The following is a 20097-nucleotide window of genomic DNA, read 5'->3' as shown; positions in this document are numbered from 1 at the left end:
GTCGATCAGATGCGCGTGAAAGTTGTGTTCGTTACTATAGCAACAGTAGAATCCGGGTACAGTGTGTTTCAGAATCAATCACTGTAAAAAGAACTTTTATGTCGTGATGACGAGAAAACAACTTTTGTTATCTCGAGATCACGAGAAAATAAGTCGTGATCACGACAAAACAACTTTTGTTATCTCGAGATCACGAGAAAATTAAGTCATGATCAGGACAAAACAAGATAGAAAAAAAAAAAAATCCATGGCCGTTTAGGGCTTCCTTACATTTCACATATGTTTTTGCAATAATATAACATTACAATTACATTGAGACCTGAAAATGATGATTTTTAAAGGGGAAACCTGAAATAAGCATTTTCTTACCTCATTATTGATTTCAAATATCTATATCTGCAACAAAATGTGTGTGTAGGCACGTTTAATTAATGGAGTGAACATGGAAAATGTACTTTAAACACAAAACAGACACTGTTTTGACACAGAATGATAGTGAACCAATAAGTGGTGTGTGTGTGTATGTGTAAGCATGCGTATTATTGTTTAAGCCTTTTCTTTCTCTGTGTTTGGTTTAGCATATATCATAGCTGTTCCTCTGTGATTTAAGTGGTGACATGCTTGCTAAATAAAGCTTTGTATCTTTTTACGCATATGTGTTAATTAAAGGCCTTATAGTATGGGGGCCAATTCTGAAAAGGGCTTCCGTTTAGACTTTTGCGGACATGTTTTGGTACTAGCTGTCACCCAATTTTTTTAGTTAGAAGACACCCATAGGTAAGATATTAGGGTGGTTGTCAAGCTGATTTTTTTTTTTTTTTTTTTTTGACTTGTACAAGCAATTTCAGGCCAATTTTTTGGTTTCCTGCTCAACACAACATGCCAACAATAAATGTTGAATATCTCCACAACCAAAAGGACCATATACATAACAAGGGTATCAAATGAAAGCCAACACTCATGGGATGTCTGCTGAAGTGTCAGAATGAACATTTATTGTACAGTGTAAGAGACAACAGAACTAGAACATGAAAAAAAAAAAAATCTCCGCCCAAAGAGAACCAGTTTTCAAAGTGATTATCAGCTTGGAAACATAACATAGTATCCCAAAACCTCTATCAATCAGTACCCCTATCTATGGGAATGAGTCAAGCCAAGTTTAAAGCTTGTAGGGAGAGACAGTGCAATGCTGCACAAGTTATAATACTTTAATGTCAAGGCGGAAATGTAGAACTGTAGATGGTGGTCTATGGTGCTATTTGACTTCATTAATGTACCAGGTTGTGACGCAAATTATATTTAATTGACATATCACTATTGTTATCAATTCCATCCTAACATAACTGCTCTCTCACTTCTTTAGGGTTAGGGGTTAGTAAATAGTTAGTAGTAATAACTATGTAATAGTCGTATGGCAAAGGTATGTTTTTTCTCCATCAAAGCAGTGGCACTCAGGTAGGCAGCCAACAGAAGGCACCCAGGGACCATGTCAATGTGCTCAGGCTGAGTCCTGGTCAGGGACACAAAAGAATAATTTACTGTTTTGATAATGAATACCTTCCCAAAACAAAACATGCATGCATGCATCCAAGGGCATAATATAAATCCAATCTACAAAACAGCCAAATCATGCCAAATAATCTGAAACAATATAGTTGCATATAATGTGGCAAAACTCAATAATAATGATGTACCTGAGTATTCTTGCACCAAGCTGCACAGGCACACCCACATGCCCCACTGCAAAATATTCCACTTTTTCGACATCGACACTGCCTGGTACTGCACTGACTTCCACTTTCCTTGCATCCACATGTCGTCAGCTCCCTCCAAGCACCTGGCCTGTACAGGTTCTTTAGTTAAAACCTAGGGGACAAGCATTCCATCCTTCATGTGCCAACCACAACTGGTTGGTGAGGGCAACTGTGGATGGGTCACTAGTGACTGTTTCCAAACCTTTGTTTGATAGTGGGCCCTCATGAGGTGCAGAAACAAGGCATCCTTAGTTGGTGGTAAAGTATCCACATTGGCTTTCACTTTCCGAAACAGGGCACAGTGAACATCATGGATTGAAGTGCTGGTCGTTTTTGGATCATACAGTTTGCAGACTAACTGTTCTGCTGAGAATAGAATAGCTGGACTTGGTACTTCATCCTCAAAGTTGTGGAGAAGATGAGGGCACTGCTGGAACACTTTCCACGCGGTCCTTTTTCCTGTTCCAGTGAACTGACTGGTAGTGTCACATCCAGTGATGGCATGAAATGCCAACAGACCATCCAGAATCTCATTTGACATTTTAATATCATGCACTTTAATGTAGCATGGTTTCTTGGCAGTTCTTGCTTTCATCCAAATTTCTGGGCTCAGCAGGTGTGCAAACAAGAAGCAACAACAGTACATCTGTGTCTCTGCACTGAATGATGAGCCTCTCATACCCTTTGGCTGTGGCATCAACTGCATGTAGCAATATGCGGGTATCTGCTTCTTTATGTGCAGCCCGTAGGTGGGAAACATCAATCCCAGCTGCCGTTGCCACTTTTTCAGCATCATCAAATCCCCCACTTATTACAATTTCAAGACCATACTGAATGACATGCCTTTCAAGTTCAATTGAAATGAATTGTGTCAGCTTGGCCTTGTTTTCATCCATTTCAATAAAACTATTCCAGTTATCTGGCATCTTTACATCATTACTTACAATGGTGCGAATTTCTCGCTGCGTGGTGCTGCGTTTTGCTCTTGTTCCACCCTTTATGGAGTTCTGTAGGTACTGATCAAAGACTAGATCCACTCTAGTAATGTTCCCATGTAGATTGCCAGTCACTTTCTGTATGAAAATGTCAGCATAATCCCCAAAGGTTGATGCATTTTGAGGTTTTCCTATTGCTCTTACTCTTTTGCACCAGCTTGTAGTATGGTGGCTAAGTCAGCTTTGCTAGTAGGTCTGAGCACTGACTCTGTTGTGGCAAGTGAAAGGGGGACTGCGCACAGTTCTTCTTGGAGAAGCCCATCTATGTTAACCTCTCTGCCACTGTCCATGGATACAATGATGCGACGGAAAATATCCCTGTCAGGCTTCACACACTTGGATTTGAGTTTTCCAAGTTTGCTGTCTGTTCTGTAAAGATTTGACAATGTTTTGAGTTTTCTCTTAGTGAGGCTGTTATGGAAGTTTGTGTTCATTGTGCTCATTCTTTTTTTCACCAGCTCAGTTACCATTTGTTTCCCAGACTCTGCAGCATGTGTTAGGTCATTCAGTATATCTTCTGAAGCAACATCACCGGTTGTCAAAGACACCAACTCATACATATTCTCCAGTTGGAAGACATGGTATCTCTGGAATTGGTCTACAAGTTGAATGACATCATCATTATCCCTTCTGAGTCTTGATGGAAGGCAGTCTTTGTGGTTGTCTTCATCATCTTCTCCATCATGTGTCAGTCCAAACAGGGATCTAGTGTCCTGTGCTAAAGATGCACGTTCATTGTAGGTGATGGACCAACGGTTTCTAGCTGTCTCATTTCGAGTGATGCCTACCAATCCTCCAGCAACCTTTCCGGTTTTGTTGATGTGTTCAAGGCAAAGATCAAATGGCACCTTGTTGAAGCTGTGTTTGGCCTCTTTGGCTACAAAATCACCATCTAGGAAGCCCTGGTAGACCCGTGGTGCCGTCTGTGCCAGATGTTCCATGTCTGCTATGAATACAGCACCCCATCTTGTGTAGTGGGTGTGATCATATGCAGCAAACCAGGGCATCATGCTCTTGAAGGCCGACATGTAAAGCTTCCAGTCACCACATCTCAGTGCCCGTGTGAATGCCAGGAGAATAGACACAAGGTCCATGTATTGTCGCCAGAAGGTAAATGCTGGTTTGTTTTCATTAGCCTTGTCAAACTCAGCAAGGAGATCTTGAACCTCTCCAACTTTCAGAACAAGATCTTCAAAGCATGCTGCAGCTGCCTCAATATCTCCACGTCGCATGTGTTCGGAGAGTGCGTCTGCCAACCTCAAAGCAACCGTTGTCTATTGTGCTATCATTGTCATCCACCCATTGCAGAAAGGTTGGCCACAGTATTCTCCAAAGTGCTTCAAAGGCAAGTTTGTGTGCACGGGCTACACGGTTCCATCCCTTTCCCTTCATGATGTTTTCAGCTGTGTTCTTTCCGAACACACCACTTTCCTCAAGAATGTCCCTCAGTCCAGATTTGGCAAGATGCTGTCCAATGACCTTTGAAAAGTTCATCTGCACATGAAAGCCACCCAAGAGAATAATAATATCCTCACACTCTTTTTGATGGTGCCACTGGAGCATCTTTGCTTTGCAGTAGAGCTGCTCATCAAAGGTTATGATTGTGTACCTTTGGCCCAGTTTTGTAGTCATTTTGTGGCAGTTCTGTAACACTGTCCAGATTGTGTCATAGTCATGAGCTGGAGAATTTATGACAGAATTTATGACTGTTTTTTGGTAATCTGATTTTGACACAAGGTGGTTGAAGCCACTCCAAGATGGAACAACCTGATCATCTGTGTTCTGTAGTCTGCATATAATCCATGCAAGATCTTGGTTCTTTGATTGTTTAGTTAGTTGTGTGTCTGAATAATACATCTCGGGTGTAACTGAACCATGAAAATTTGGGAAGGGGCTTCTGCGATTCCATGTCAGCATCACTGAGTTCAAACACTCCTGGTGGAACTGAGACTGACTTTGATCTCCCAGATTTCAGCATTATTTTTGGGATTTCTTCTTCAGGATTACTTCGTCTGAAAGCAGCAGTCTGGGAAGCATGAAAGGTTCCTTTCCTATCAAGGCTCTCCTCATTTATGTCTATGTTGTCATTTGCATACATTATGTATCCAGGGAGACTAGCATTGACAAACTTCAGTGGAATGTATACTTCACCATTCTCAAAGTATCTCTTCATAGCCTCATTTGCCATGGTAATATCTGCTCTCAACACTGACTCATAGCTTATGCTGTGCCCAGCAGCATGAAGTAACTGCACAAAGTCCTTTGAGCGTGTAGCTTGGTGTAAAGCAACTCCAATTCCAATGTGTTTTGGTGTTGGTCTTCGTCCACCAGATGCCAGGAAAACAATGTCTTGAGCAATGCTGAGTAGCTTTGTGTGATGGGATTGTTCATTCTCATTTTCGGAGTCATCATCATTAATGCAAAGGAGCCGTAAGAGGATGTACAGACTGTCAGGCACAGTTTTTTCTGCATGATGCTGATCTATTCCTCCAATAACATCATGTCTTGGGGACTCCCTGATGTCTGCCTTGACCTTTACCAACACCCGATACAGCCAACTCAGTATCTCAGTGTCCTTGTCTGTTCCACAGCTAGCCATTGTCATCCCTTTAGCATCATCTTGTTTGTCATCCATTAATTTCTTCATGTTAAGCAGAGCAGTTCCAGCTGTCATTTCAGGAAATATAATGATGGAATCAGTTGATTTTAATGATTGAACAAATAGTGCTTTTCCTTGAAGCAACTTTTCAAGCTTTGTCTTGAAACGCTGACCTTTGTATATTCCTGGTTCCAAATCAAAGTCTCCCAAAAATTTACAGTATCTTTCCCAAACTGTTTTCAACGAGTATATTTCACCTCTGGCAAGTCCTGCTCTAAGCTCATCTGCCACATTATGTAAGCAAATAGAATATGGATCACCTGCTCTTGATGAAGTGCTCTGATACTTCCTGAGGAACTCCCTGTAGCAGATAAGATGATACTTGCCTTCTGCGGCAATCAAGTCATTGACTCCTGCAAGCCTCAGTCGCAATTCTGTGTCTTGTTGAGCTAGATCAAGAATCTTTTTAGATGTCGTCATGACTTGGATGTTTCGAAGTTCGTCCTCAGGTGTGTCTTTCTGACAGAAAATACATTTTTCCCAAGACACTGGAGGCATCGAACTCCTAGTGGTGATCGGCTGGCAGTTGCTTGCAAGATTTAGTGACTTCTTTTCACTTTCAAAGCGTTTCTTCAGGCGGGAAATAAAAGTCACATTTGTAAAAGCTGCATAGCATGTTTTGTGCCATTTTATCTTTTCAGTTTCTGTGTCCAGAAACTCCTCAGTTCTCTCCAGGGTATCAGCATGCTCCACGTCTTGGTATTTCGCCCGTTCATTTGCTCTCAATCTAATACACTTTAGCCCACTCTCAGAAGGATTTCTTAGGGCTTTATCTTGGCTGTATTTTCCATATTTGTCTTGACAAATGAAACATTTTTCCCAATCAATATCTCTTCCTATTTGTTTTTCTTTGGACGCTAGGCTTACAGCTCCCTCTGGATCCAATGTTATCTCATCTAAAAGGCAAAGAAATGGTTCACTACACTAGTCTGATTGGTTTCTGAGTGGATCACTACAATGTCTTCTGACATAAGCTGAGGGCTTGGCTATCTAACAAACTGGTTAACACTTTATCTAGCAGACTGTAAAATAGGCTGCTGTGCAGCAAATAAATTATAAACATAATATTTCCATTACACATCTGCACAAAACTTAATTTACCTATTAGTAAGTAAGCTAGTAATTATGAAAGTAAATTGGCCTAGCGATCTGTCTGGGAAGTATAGCTAGTTAGAAAACAGTTTAGCTGACCTGTTTCTGGCATTTATAAAGTTTTGTTCAGACTGTTGACACCTGCTGTGATCATCTTCTCTGGATCTGCTGCCTCATGCCAAATCACAGCTGTGCTGACACAACAGTGCCCCTTGTGGTGTGATACTCTTGTGGTATTTATTGATTATTATTTTTTAATGATCATGCTTGCACATAAGTTGGATTATATTGCACATTTGCCCAAAATTATAGTAGGCAACATGGAAGAAAATGGAAGCACTTTGGAAAAAAAAAATCCGCTTTTACCACTTTTAAGAATATAGTGTTAAAATGGACAAAAAAAAAAAAAAAAAAAACATTTTCTAAGCTGACAATCTGGCTAGAACACATGTTGAGGGGTTAAATATTAATACTGGATAGGTTGTACGCTTGTACCAAAAAGTGTCCGACAAAGTTTTAATATCAGTTTTGGCCCCGACTATTAAATGCTTGAACCCCGGTAAATGCTGCTTGCAGCTTTAATTATTATTATTTTTCTTCTGCCGTAAAACTAATCGTGCAGCCCAAACCGTAAGGCCTAGAGACTTAAACCTTTGTCAGATGATAGTACAAAAATCGAGGAGAGGTTCACAAAGTATGACCCAAATCGGCCAATAGGTGGCGCTACAGCGATCAATAGTGCGAAATGGCTCATAACTCCTAAACCGTTTGTCACAGACTCAAGTGTCTTATATCACTGGAAAGCTGAGTCCGATTTTCCGGTATGCAAATTTTCTGCCATTTTGAATTTTGTGAAAAACCTACTTTTGCGAACTAGTCCTAGGTTTTTCGCCTGATCGGAACGAAACCAGTGTAGGACAATTCTCTGGACTCTCTAGGTCAATAATTATTAAAAAAGAGTTGAACTTTGACCTTTGGGTTGCTATAACAAGGTCATTTAGAAAGTGGGCGTGGCTAAATATACCCAAAAGCCTATAAAACCTAAACAAAAACTCAGAACTTCACAAAAATAGATGAGCACATGCAGCATATGACTCTAAAGAAGCAGGCCAATTTTTATGGAGATCGGACCATAGGTGGTGCTATAACTGTTAAAAACCTTTGAAAAACATATGTTTTTAATGGTTTTAGCTGAAAATGTATATAACTTTGTGTGTGGTCGACTTATTTTCACAGGAGTCACATCTTTAGACTCCTGAAACCTTGCCAAGTCCAACGATACCAGACTTGCCAGGTTTCAGCTTATGGTTTGTGCTACGTTGTGATTTAGCGCTTAAACTTTTGCTAATATCTTCGAAACCGTCAGTCCGATCGAGACGAAACCAGCGTAGGAAACATGGAAACTAAGTTGGTTTACTAAATGTTAAAGCCCAAATGTCAAAATTTTGATAGGAAGTAGCAAAAAAATCCAATCAAAGTCTTTCATGGGTCATTTTTTATGCTCTCTTAAATATAAGTGTCTAGAACTTCAAAACGAAATGAGATATTTTCACCAAAATTGGCACACATATGTATGGACATTCTCTGAGGACACCCAAAAAAAAAAAAAATGGTGGAGATTGGGCAATAGATGGCGCTATAACTGCCAAAAAAAACCCCATTAAAAACCATGTTTTTCCTTACTGAATTGCCAGTATTGTCTGTAAATGGTCTTTTCCATCTATGAAGTGTTTACATGCTTGCTGAATAAAATATAATAACTTTTTATATGCTTAGAGGCCTTAAATGCTTGAACCCCGGTAAATGCTGCTTGCAGCTTTAATTAGGGGCCAAGCACCGAAGGTGCTTAGGCACTTCTTCTTCGGAAGTCTATGGCAGCCCATAGAACCGCTTGCGGGAAAGTTGTGAAATTTGGCACACAGTTAGAGGACAGTCTGAGCTTTGTCCATAGCAAATTTGGAGTCCCTAACTCAATCCCTCTAGCGCCACCAGCTGTCCAAAGTTGCGCTCATGTTTGTTAATAACTTTTGAACCGTAAGGGTTAGAAACTAAATTCTTTTTTATCCTGATTCCTTGGGTCAAGACGAATCGATTGCACCCTATGTCATTTTGCGTCATGAAAATTTTTCCGCCATTTTTAATTTTCAAACTGCTCTTAGACCATTTGTCCAATTTTCACCGAAATTGAATCGTATCATCTTCAAACCATGTCGAATAAATGTTATAGATTTCGTGTTGATAGACGAAACCGTATTCATATACCACAGTGAAGAATTAGAGGCTTGATGCCAAAATGACTCTTGAGGCTGTATCTCTGTAATGCTTTGACATTCACACCAAACTTTGCGATTGTCATTGTCACCTCACTCTGACCATACCGCATGAATTTGGTCACAGCGCCACCTATTGGTGGAAAGTGATAAACCAGTAAATCTATATTATTGACTGTATTTGTGATATTTCAGCTCTTTTGCCTAAAATGATCTTAATGGGTCTTTAATTGCTCACTGTTGCAGTTGGTTTGAAGCTCTCGGCCGTGTTGGCTGGCTTGTTGTGCCGCTAAAACACGTCATTAACATTCATTTGGAATCACACGGACATACGAGTCATCACCGACCAATGATGTGGAGAACTGCAGAAGCCAATGCACTAAAAAGACTGAGCTTCCAGAGTTGTCAGAGCCTGTGAATGAAAGAGTGCTGGAGTGTCCAAGCCTATCAGACCCTGTGAGTGAAGAAGCGCAGTCAATTGATCAAACCCCACCTGCCCAAGATGTTTCTGGTGACCAACCAGTCATGGACGATGACCTAGGAGCCATTGGCCCTAGACGCTCTAAAAGGCAGTGTGGACCCCCTAACAAATTTCAGTATCATAAACTAGGAAATCCGTTAACACTGGTTATCCAGTCATTACTGCAAGGCTTGAGTTCAGCACTTACAACTACTTCGGAAGAATCCACGTTTGTCAGTGATCAGTCTGTAAACATGCCTAGTGTTTTTCCCTCAGTGGTGACAAGTCAACCCCTAGCATGCCCGAGGACGTGCCTGAATTTAGTGGGGGAAAGTGTAACCCAGGTTACTAGTGGTTAGTGACTGAGAAAGAAAAAAAATAAATAAATAAACCTTTGAATTAAACAAACTATATATAAAACAATATATTAAACTAAGTTTAAAGAGGCTGAAACCATAAATTATGATGTAATTAATTTTACTAATTACATAAAATTGTATATAATATAAATATATATGTATAAAATATTGAAGGTTTCAAAATTCTCCAATAATATTCTCACATTATGAAATATCCAATGAGATCGCGCCCGACGTCACTAAATCTCCGCCGTCGCGCGATTATTATATCCTGCACGTTTGAGATCTTTCTCTTTTCTCTCTAACCTCTGATGCAAACGGACACTTCTCGCTATCCCGGGAGATTCAATGCCTCGAAGTCGGAGAAAAGTAATGTAAGGATGATTTCTAAGCCTCTAAATTATTTGTATGTTGATTATGTAGAGATTAGTGTGAAACAAGCAGAAGTGCGATGTTTACTCGTATGTCCGTGTCATTCCAAATGAATGTTAATGACGTGTTTTAGCATTAGCTTAAACTAATGTGACGTGATTGTCAATGCCTCACATCAAGTATGGTTTCATGGGGTAATGGGACAAGTTCTTTTCATAAAAAGACAAGGGGATGGTGGTCACCTGGGAACCAGTGTCTAAAAGACAGTTCACTTTAATTTCATTAACATAGATTTGAGCAGTACATTTCATTCCAATTAGCCCCTTTGGCAGTTTGGTTTTAGGGCACTGATGTTTTGTCTCAGTCTTCATATGCCCTGCTACAGAGACTGCATGCTGTTTAACTGGGCGGTGGCTGCTTGGTTCTTTAGATCCCACTGGACTTGTCTTTCTCTCAACTGGCATTTCTTTTCATCAACTTTAGAAGGGTTAGGGTCATTTTCACAATTGATGGCTAGGTGTCCGTCTTCCCCACATCTAAAACAGTATCCAGGACGAGGACGAGTGAATGTCACAGAACCACTTCTAAGCTGATTGTTCTCATCCTTCCCAGTTTGTCTATGCTGGAATTTTGCTGATGGGCTTTTGGAGGTTGCCGTCTTCCCTGACCGATGTTGGGGTATTTCAGGGGCGGCCAACTGAGCCTTTAATTCTGCCACTTGTTTCTTCAATACAGCTATTTCCTTAGCTGCTGGGTTTTCTTTTGGCACTTTACCAGAAATGGATGTTTTCATTGCCTCTACTTGTGACTGTAGTTCTATTAGCTCTTTCTTTAACTGGGTCACATCAGCATTCTTTGGAATAATCAGGCTGGCACTTCTGGTAAGTTGAGGTTTGCATAGCAGCAACCTGAGCATGAATTTCAGATATCTGAGCCCTCATGGTATCCACCTCTCCAGCTGCTCCGCCAACTGAATCAGGGGAGTATGCGGACATTTGATGGGAAGCAGTTCTCAATTTGGGGGCGTTACTCTGTTTGTTCAATCCAAAATGATTCCTCATTTTGTCCTCTTTTGAGGCTTGCCGGTCTTCCTCTGTGCAGATGGACACTACCAGCTCTGCAAAGGAAGGTGGGTTGGTCTTTTTCTTTTCTAGTTGCAAACTGGCAATTAACCCATTATCCCAGCATCCACGGCAGAATTGCTTTATCAGACAACGGTTTTGCTCACTCTCTGCAATGGCGCCACTTCTTACAGTTGTGCTCAACATCACCTGCAACCGGTGCAAATAACTGGAGGGCTTTTCCCCTGGGTTCTGTAGCATGGTCATGAATTTTGCTAACAGCTCGTCACCATCCTCCACTGATCCATAGACAGACTCTAACAACTCCAAGTAAACTTAAGGTGAAGACTGGGGACTCACATGTTTAATGACATCAGCTGCAGGAGGGAGCAGACTATCAGGTATTCTCCTCGTGCGGGACAGGTCGGAAATGGAAGGGTCATCCAAAAGAAATTGAACACTCGCCTGCTACGTGTCAAAGTCTGGTTCGTTAACTGGTCTAGGAACTTTCCCAGAGAAGGACCTGAGACGAAAAGAGGCAGGTTGTAATGCAGCAGTGTCATTTGTTCTGACAATGTGTTCAACTACAACTTTTTGCACACTGGGAGGATCAATCATGTCCATTGTATGTACTGGATGGGGTAATGCTGTAGCTGCAGGATTGCTAGTTCTATTGCTAGGTCTTTCCTTGGACAGGTTTTGTGAATTATCAGATACAATTCCATAAAATGGTGAAGTTTCTGATAAAGGAATAGCCTCTTGTTCTATTGTAACTCTCTGTGATTTGGCTGGGGACAACTGTTCGTCCAGTGAGCTGGTTGTGCTGCTATCACGAATTTGAGAGTCTGCTACATTTGGATACTCAGTTCTTTCACCTGAAGCAGATAAGGGCTCCGCAAATGAACGGCCAGCTTTTATTTTCTTTAACTTCTCCTGGAGCACTTCTTCAATTGACTTTCCACTTGTGCTAGCAATAGTTTGCAATTCTTCCAAATACCCCTTGGTGGCGCTATCACTAGCTACATGAGGGTAGATAGAGTTTAAGGCACGCACTATGAAAGTGGTATCTGGGTTTGACCATTGTCACTGGTAGCAGGGGCATTAATGTTTTCATGCCAGAGCTATAAGTAAACTCTATAATAGCATGACGATGGAATTCAGAGTTTGGGTCGTCAATGAGAAGGTTGCGATTGATACTACCATATCTCAACAGCCATGTTTCTAAGTCCTGATCTGTTTCAGACAATGTCAAGCCGCTGACTATTACGGCATTTGAGACATTTACATTTTCTCTTTTTACAATATCCATGTTGTCAGTTTTCTGCTCAATGTATATATTTTTCAAATTAACTCAGCTCTTCTAACCAGTCACTTTTGCTGCAGGCCAATCTCTCTCCTGGCTGGCTCGCCACTTTTGTAACCCACACCTGAGGTGTACATTTTATGTTGACTCTACAACTGGACCAATGTGCTCAGAAGACTAGGTTTGTCCACAGAGAGAGATGGTGCAACAAGAGTGAACAAATTCAAACATTCAAGGTTTTTGGTAAGAGCAAGATTTGACTGTATTGAACAAGAAATAATTGATTTCATTTAAATGCAGTGACATAGGAATATTCACGTTACACTAATTTGGAACCTTTTTCTTTCTTTCCAGGAATTTGATGGTTGTTTCACTTATTACAATTAATTTTCAGTTCAGAATTCAATTAGGGCAAATGTAAGTTGTTTGTGTATAAATTGAGACTAAATAAAATAAACTTTCACTGTCCTTTCTGTCTGAATTACCTGTTCTTGAATTTAACCCTATTGAGTTTTCACTCTTTAAACATTAACATCCAATTAGTTTAACATGAACAAATAAAATTTCAGCTATTGGACTGAATAACCAGTAACCACAGGGTTCATTCACCATAAAATGGAAGATAAATAAAATATAAAAATCAAAATCAGATAATGAATTCAGTTCAGTTCCTGGAAGAAAAGTTCCTTGAATATGGTGTAATTCACAGTCTGTGCAGTTGATCCAGGATTAGGACGAATACAAAAAAAACAAAAAAAAAACAAGTTTGTTGTGCAATTCCCGTCCTACCGTTCGACGACCACACGGTTAAGTTCACAAGAAGTTAAGGATTCACTCTACAAGTGGCCCGCCAGTCCAACTCCACCAAGATGCATATAGAAAGTGCAGGAAGGAGTTGAGACGATTCACAAGGATTCACACTTTGATTAATCCACATCCAGATCAGGCAACATTCAGAGGCTGGCTCCACGAAACTCAAACAGACATAACAGGAAGAAAAAAAAACCTGGCCTTGAACACACAAGGCCACAAGAACAATTAATAACTGATGCTATAAAAGCACACATTACTCAGTTCGAACCCAATTCTTAATAAAACAACAAATAATATCCACTTGTATCTTGTTACATCAATTTGTATAACAAATTTCCTCTTTGTGGAACTATTTCCCTTACCATTAAAGGCACTTCATTTAACCCTTGTGCACTTGCTTTTCAGTTAACACACAAACTGCACTTTAACATTTCATATAACATATATACAGCGTCTTTTCTGCTTTAAGTTTACACTTAAGGCTATAATCACCATCAATATTACACCAATAAACAGTCATTTGATGAAACACTCAATGTGACTTTGTAAAGTACTGAATTGAAAATAAAGAAAGGCCTAAACTCACCAAGGAACTCATTCAATCACATGTACATCGGCCAAACAGGAAATTTCCAGAGCATACGCATTCCAAAGTGTCACTCTCCGCACAATCTGCTTCTCTCTGAACTTTTTTGTTAGGGATATACATGTATACCACGTCACATTAGCTTAAGCTAATGCTAAAACACGTCATTAACATTTATTTGGAATGACACAGACATACGAGTAAACATCGCACTTCTGCTTGTTTCACACTAATCGCTACATAATCAACATACAAATAATTTAGAGGCTTAGAAATCATCCTTACATTACTTTTCTCGGACTTCGAGCCACTAAATCTCCCGGGATAGCGAGAAGCGTCCGTTTGCATCAGAGGTTAGAGAGAAAAGAGAAAGATCTCGAACGTGCAGGATATAATAATCGCGCGACGGCGGAGATTTAGTGACGTCAGGCGCGATCTCATTGGATACTTCATAATGTGAGAATATTATTGGAGAATTTTGAAACCTTCAATATTTTATACATATATATTTATATTATATACAATTTTATGTAATTAGTAAAATTAATTACATCATAATTTATGGTTTCAGCCTCTTTATACTTAGTTTAATATATTGTTTTATATATAGTTTGTTTAATTCAAAGGTTTATTTATTTTCTTTCTCAGTCACTAATATATGGAACAATGATTTCTTTTTTATTTTATACTGTATGTGTGTCACAGACATGCCAGGCTCCAACACCCACCAATCACAGCGCACGCCATCTCCGGAATACTGATCACACGCACCTGCACCTCATCAGCACGCTCATCACCTCCAGTACTAAAGACACTCACACACACTCACTGTCCGGTCTTGTTCGCATCTAGACATACCTACATGCTTACCTCAAGGACTCCCAGCGATCTACTTACCTGTCTCCAGCGTCTTCAAGTCTCTTCTCGTGTTCCCAGTCTGTGTGTGAGTGTCTCCATTCTTCAGCGTTGTTCATCTTCCATCGTCTTCCAGGATCTCCGCCTATTCAACACAAAAGGACAGTATCATACATCCTCATCTCACCATTCACCTGCCAAGTCACTTTATACTCACCTGCACGTCTGTTTACTCTGCTGTTGTCAAATAAACTACCATCTCTGCCATCTTCTGTCTCCGTCCTTTCTGTACTGTAACAATGTGCAGGTATATTTAAACACTTATCAAAGACTACTTTGTCAAAATTTAGATGGGTGGTTTTTTTTTTTTTTTAATGATCTTCTCAGTCTCAGTCTCTCTCTCTGTCTCTGTCTCTGTCTCTCTCTCTCTCTCTCTCTCTCTCTGTCCTTCCCCTCCCCCTTGCTCCCTCAGTCTCACTCATTGTGTGTGTGTGTGTGTGTGTGTGTGTGTGTGTGTCCCTTGATCAGTTCTTTAACCCTTTTCTTGCAGACTCACTGTCCTTCAGAGTTTAGTGCCAACCCTAATCAAACACACCTGAAGCAGCTAATCAAGCCAGTTTATTTGTAGGCCACTGACAATATAGTATTATATTATTAGTTTGATAATTAAGTTAATTAAAATATAAAAACACACTGCAAATGATAACTTCACACTCATTTAAAATTGAACTATGACACTATATCACTATTTGGACAGGACTACTTTTCTAAATGACACAAGTTACAATTCTTATTACCCGACAACTGTGATTTCATGTATTGATTCAGACAAGACTAGAATTTTTTTTTTTTTTTTTTTTTTTTTATAAACAGTGTGTGTTTTGTAGACATGGGCGTTACAGAAGTTCATGTGCTGTGTTTGCGAGCATCACGTACGACACATATGTTTTTAAATTAATTATTGATATAATTCTAATTTATTCAAAACCCATATTTACATAAATTTCACATGATTTTATAAAAGTGGCTGTTTATAAAAAACTTGTATAAGTGAGCAGAAAAATCTAGACACGTATTTTACTCTTACCTGAGACATATTAAAATCATCTTTGCAAGTTCAGTGATTTGGCTCTATTTATTAATTTTATAATATTTTTATTTTTACATCAAATACCACCCATACTGAAATTAAATGAAAGCACGATTTTGGTGCATAAAATTGGTGCGCAAAAAACATCTCAGGGAGGTCAAAAAACACATGGAGAAGGGTTAGGGTAATATAACATCAGCAATCACAGAAATTCACATTACACTGGATTGGATTTTTCAGAATACTGTTGAGTTTGCACAAATAACAGTAGGTAGTTTGCTCTGGAATTTTTATAGTGGTTGTCTGAGAAAAAAACAAACATGACAGATTAGGATGGTGGTTTGTGACACATAGGCACCAGCTGCTGCAGTAAATGTGGTCTGAATTTGACATAGATCTTTTATGTTTAACCGTTTTAAATGCCCATTGCCCACCGTGCACAGTTGCCCTGAAGTCACCGGGTTGGCGGTGCCACCGGGCTTGGGCCCGTCATCGCTGCTTGCAGCTATATTTAGGGCCCGAGCACCGATAATGTGAGGACCCTATCGGAATTGCTCCATTTATTCTTCTTCCAAATGAATCGCTTTTTTGAGGGCCTAAACATGCTCAAAAACTCATAAAACCTTACATACGCGTCAGAAGTGGTGAAAATTTACGTCTGTTATGGATCTCAGAATTATGCGTGGAAAAATGGCTCAATAGCGCCACCTACAAAATTTCAACGAAGTGCCCCTCACGCTGCGTTTCACGTACAGGTATGAAATTCTGTACACACGTAACATCCCAATACCTACAAAAAAGTCTCCCGGCATGAAATCTGAAAACAAACAGGTAGTGAGATATTTAAAATTTTCTCTGCAAAATTTGTGCAGTTTTTGCCATTTCCACACGTTGTACTTTAACGAACTCCTCCTAGAGCTTTAATGAGATCCACATCATATTTGGTCAGTCTAATCTAAAGGCCTTTGTGACGTTAAATTGCGAAGATCTAGAGTTTTCCCTGAAGGGCGTGTCTGTGGGGGCCTGACAAATTTCGATGTTTCGCCATGAAACAGGAAGTTGTTGTAACTCGGGCAAACAATGTCCGATCTGCCCCAAACTTCACATGTTTGATAAGAGTCCTGGCCTGAAGACATCTACATGACAATATTCAGTTACAGTCATAGCGCCACCTGCGGGCAACAGGAAATTACATGTTTTACACTGTGATGAACTCCTCATAGAGATTTAACCAGATCAACCTCATATGTTATCAGTCTAATCTTAAGACCTTAGAGATGATAAATATCATAGATCTTAAATTTTCGCTGAAGGGTGTGTCCGTGGCGGCCTGACAAAATCTGATGTTTCACCATGAAAGAGGAAGCTGTTGTAACTCAGGCATACTATGTCCGATGTGCCCCAAACTTTACATGTGTGATAAGAGTACTGACCTAAAGACATCAATATGACAATATTCAGTTAGTCATAGCGCCACCTGCTGGCAACAGGAAATGGCATGCTTTACACTGTAATTCACTACCAGAAACACATTTCAATATGCCACAAAGTACCAAACATGCTAGAAATACGTTAAATCATGCAACACTTGGCTAAGTGCTAATGTATGCGATTAACACCACGAAACAGGAAGTTGTTGTAACTCAGGCATACAATGTCCGATCTGCTCCAAACTTCACACGTTTAATAATATTTCTGGCCTGAACACATCTATATCACAATATTCGGTTACCACCTGACAAAGCGCCACCTGTTGGCAGCAGGAAGTCTGGCACTTTGAAATGACTTTGCCATAATTCTGCTGTATTTACTCACTTACATGTATTTCACCCACTGTTCACTGTTTTCCTAAGGCCAACGGGTGGCGGTGAGCCCAGGTGCGAGGGCCCTTTCATCGCTGTTTGCAGCTTTAATTAGGGCCAAAGGCTGAAGGCCCTATTGTTTTCTTTAGGATTATTATTATTATTTATTATTAATATTATTATTTTCTATGTTTTTCGCACTTTTGGGGCCCTTAACATGTTCGAAAACTCTTGAAACTTTACACACACATCGGAATCTGTGGCCATCAGGGCCGGGCAGAAGCTGGTACCCGGGTGTGACAGGGGGGCTCGACAGCGCCCCCTTGAACGGGGTCCAAAAACTTGGTCCATATATCAAATGCGCTTGCACGTATTAGTATGAAACTTGGTACACATATAGACCTCATCGGGCCTAACAACTTTCGTGCTCTAAGTTATACGCCAGCTCAACAGGAAGTCAGCTATTATGGGTTGTTTGAAAAATGCATGCTCTGAAATTTGATATACTCCTCCTAGGTGATTAATCCGATCACCACCAAACTTGGTCAGCATGAAGTCAAGACATTGGTGATGAAAAATTGCCAGCAGATTTTTGATATCTCGAATGGTTTGGCCGTGACGAGACAACGAATTTATGGCGAGAAAAGGGAATCAGGAAGTGTTATAACGTCTGCATACATTGATTGATTTTTATGAAACTTCACCAGTGTGTTGGTTGTAGGAGTCTGATCACATGGATGTGACCATTGTGAGTCAAAGTTATAGCGCCACCAACTGGCAGCAGGAAGTGTGTCACTTTCAAAATGCTTTGAGATCACTCTGTTATTTTTACCTGATGTGCTTCAAACTTCTTCAGTGTAATGTCAATACACAGCAGATGTAGACCTGTGACAGGATTTTTGATATTTTAAACACTGTTGTCATGGCAACGCATCAAATTTTAATATTTGTTTTGGAGGCTTTTGAGACTCTTAGCATGCTTCAAATTGCATGAAACTCGACACACACACCAGCGGTGTCGTACAGCAGACATGGGCAAAACTGTAGAAACGGGCGGGGAGCAGGGCCTTTATAGCGCCACCTTTTGACAAAAGTGGGGGGGGTTAGTTGACCTACAGTCACCAAACTCGGCACACATGTTGCTCTCATTAAGCGGACAACTTTCTAATTTACAGTCATTACCTCAGACCAACAGGAAGTCAGCTATTTTGGTTTGAATGTGGATTTTTTGAATAAACAGGCTCTGAATTTTAAACTACTACTTCTAGGGGGTTTATTCGATTCGGACCAAACATTTTTTACCATGGTGCTATGATACTGAAGATGTTAAATTGAGAATGGATAATGGATATCTCAAATGGTGTTGCCATGGTGATAGACTGAAGTAATGTCAAAAAAGGGAAACGGAATAACTGATATTTTCTATTAAAAAAAACACTATACACAATTAATTTATATATAGAATAATACAAATGTTTGAAATAACACATTTTATTTATTTTTTTCAATTCAAAAAGCATGTGTAAGTTAAAAATAAACAGATTAATTATATTTGATTGAAAAATGGATAAATATCATACACAGAGTAACAACCAGAGGGCAGCATATACCTATTTTTAAACAGGGTTGGATAAATCAAGCACTAGATCAATAGTTTATATAGATAGAACAATGATTTAGTTTTTATTTTATACTGTTTGTGCAGGTATATTTAAACATTTATCAAAGACTACTTTATGTCACAATTTAGATGTTTTTTTTGTTTGTTTTTTTTTTGGTTTAAAATGATCTTCTCAGTCTCTCTCTCTCTCTCCTCCCCCATACTACCTCAGGTTCACTTGGGTGTGTGTGTGTTGTGGGGGTGGGGGGTGTCTGTGTGTGGGTCTCTGTCTGTGTCACTGTCTGTGTATATATCTCTCTCTCTCTCCCCTCCCTGTGTGTGTGTGTGTGTATTACAATTTTGATTAGTGGTCTTTAACCCTTTTACTGATTACTTATTTATTGATGAACTTATAAAAATGTTTTAACTGCAAATGAGAACTTCACACTCATTAGAAACTGAACCATAACCCTATATCACTATTCGGACAGGACTAGTTTTCTAAATGTTGTTTGAGTTACAATTATTATTTTTTACAATTACAGTTAGAATTTTTAAATTATTTATTGATATAATTAAATTTTTAAAAAAAACCCTGTTTCAGTAAATTTCACATGATTATAAAAGTGGCTGTTTAAAATAAACTTGCATAAGTGAGCAGAACAATCTAGACATGTACCTTACTATTACCTGATACTGACATTAAAATTGTCTTTGCAGGTTCTGTGATTTGGCTCTATTTATTAATTTTTTCATTTTATTTTTCCTCTTATACCACACATATTAAAATTAAATGAAAGCATGCTTTTGGTGCATAAGATTGGTGCTCAAACAACAGCTCAGGGAGGTCGAAAAACACATGAAGAGAAGTGTTATGATTATACAACATCAGCAATCACAGATATTCGCATTAAGACTAGATTAGATTTCTCAGAGCACTGTGGAGTTTGCACAAATAACAGTATGTAATTTGCTCTAGAATTTTTATAGGGGTTGTCTGAGAAAAACACAGATGTCAAATTAGGA

At 39.5% G+C, this 20097-nt stretch overlaps 1 protein-coding gene across 4 annotated transcripts; it reads right to left on the bottom strand.

Annotated features, from left to right (window-relative positions):
• Positions 1-335: 335 nt before the first annotated feature.
• LOC127504083 (uncharacterized) lies at positions 336-14070 on the bottom strand. Of its 4 annotated transcripts, XM_051878491.1 has the most exons (4): positions 14010-14070; positions 13725-13825; positions 1695-13336; positions 336-1510 (listed from the first exon to the last, which is right to left on the bottom strand). In XM_051878491.1, the coding sequence occupies exon 3, from the start codon at positions 5904-5906 to the stop codon at positions 4578-4580; it is 1329 nt and encodes a 442-aa protein (XP_051734451.1). In that variant the 5' UTR covers positions 5907-13336; positions 13725-13825; positions 14010-14070; the 3' UTR covers positions 336-1510; positions 1695-4577. The 4 variants fall into 3 exon arrangements, with proteins under 4 accessions (XP_051734451.1, XP_051734442.1, XP_051734469.1 ...); XM_051878482.1 differs by having other exon boundaries at positions 13725-14065; XM_051878501.1 differs by having other exon boundaries at positions 336-13336; positions 13725-14065.
• Between the last annotated feature and the right edge of the window lie 6027 nt (positions 14071-20097).

Source organism: Ctenopharyngodon idella, chromosome 2, assembly GCF_019924925.1.
Source record: "Ctenopharyngodon idella isolate HZGC_01 chromosome 2, HZGC01, whole genome shotgun sequence".
NCBI lineage: Eukaryota > Metazoa > Chordata > Actinopteri > Cypriniformes > Xenocyprididae > Ctenopharyngodon > Ctenopharyngodon idella.
Note: the sequence above shows the minus strand (reverse complement) of the source record. Positions and strands in the feature narration are given on the sequence as shown.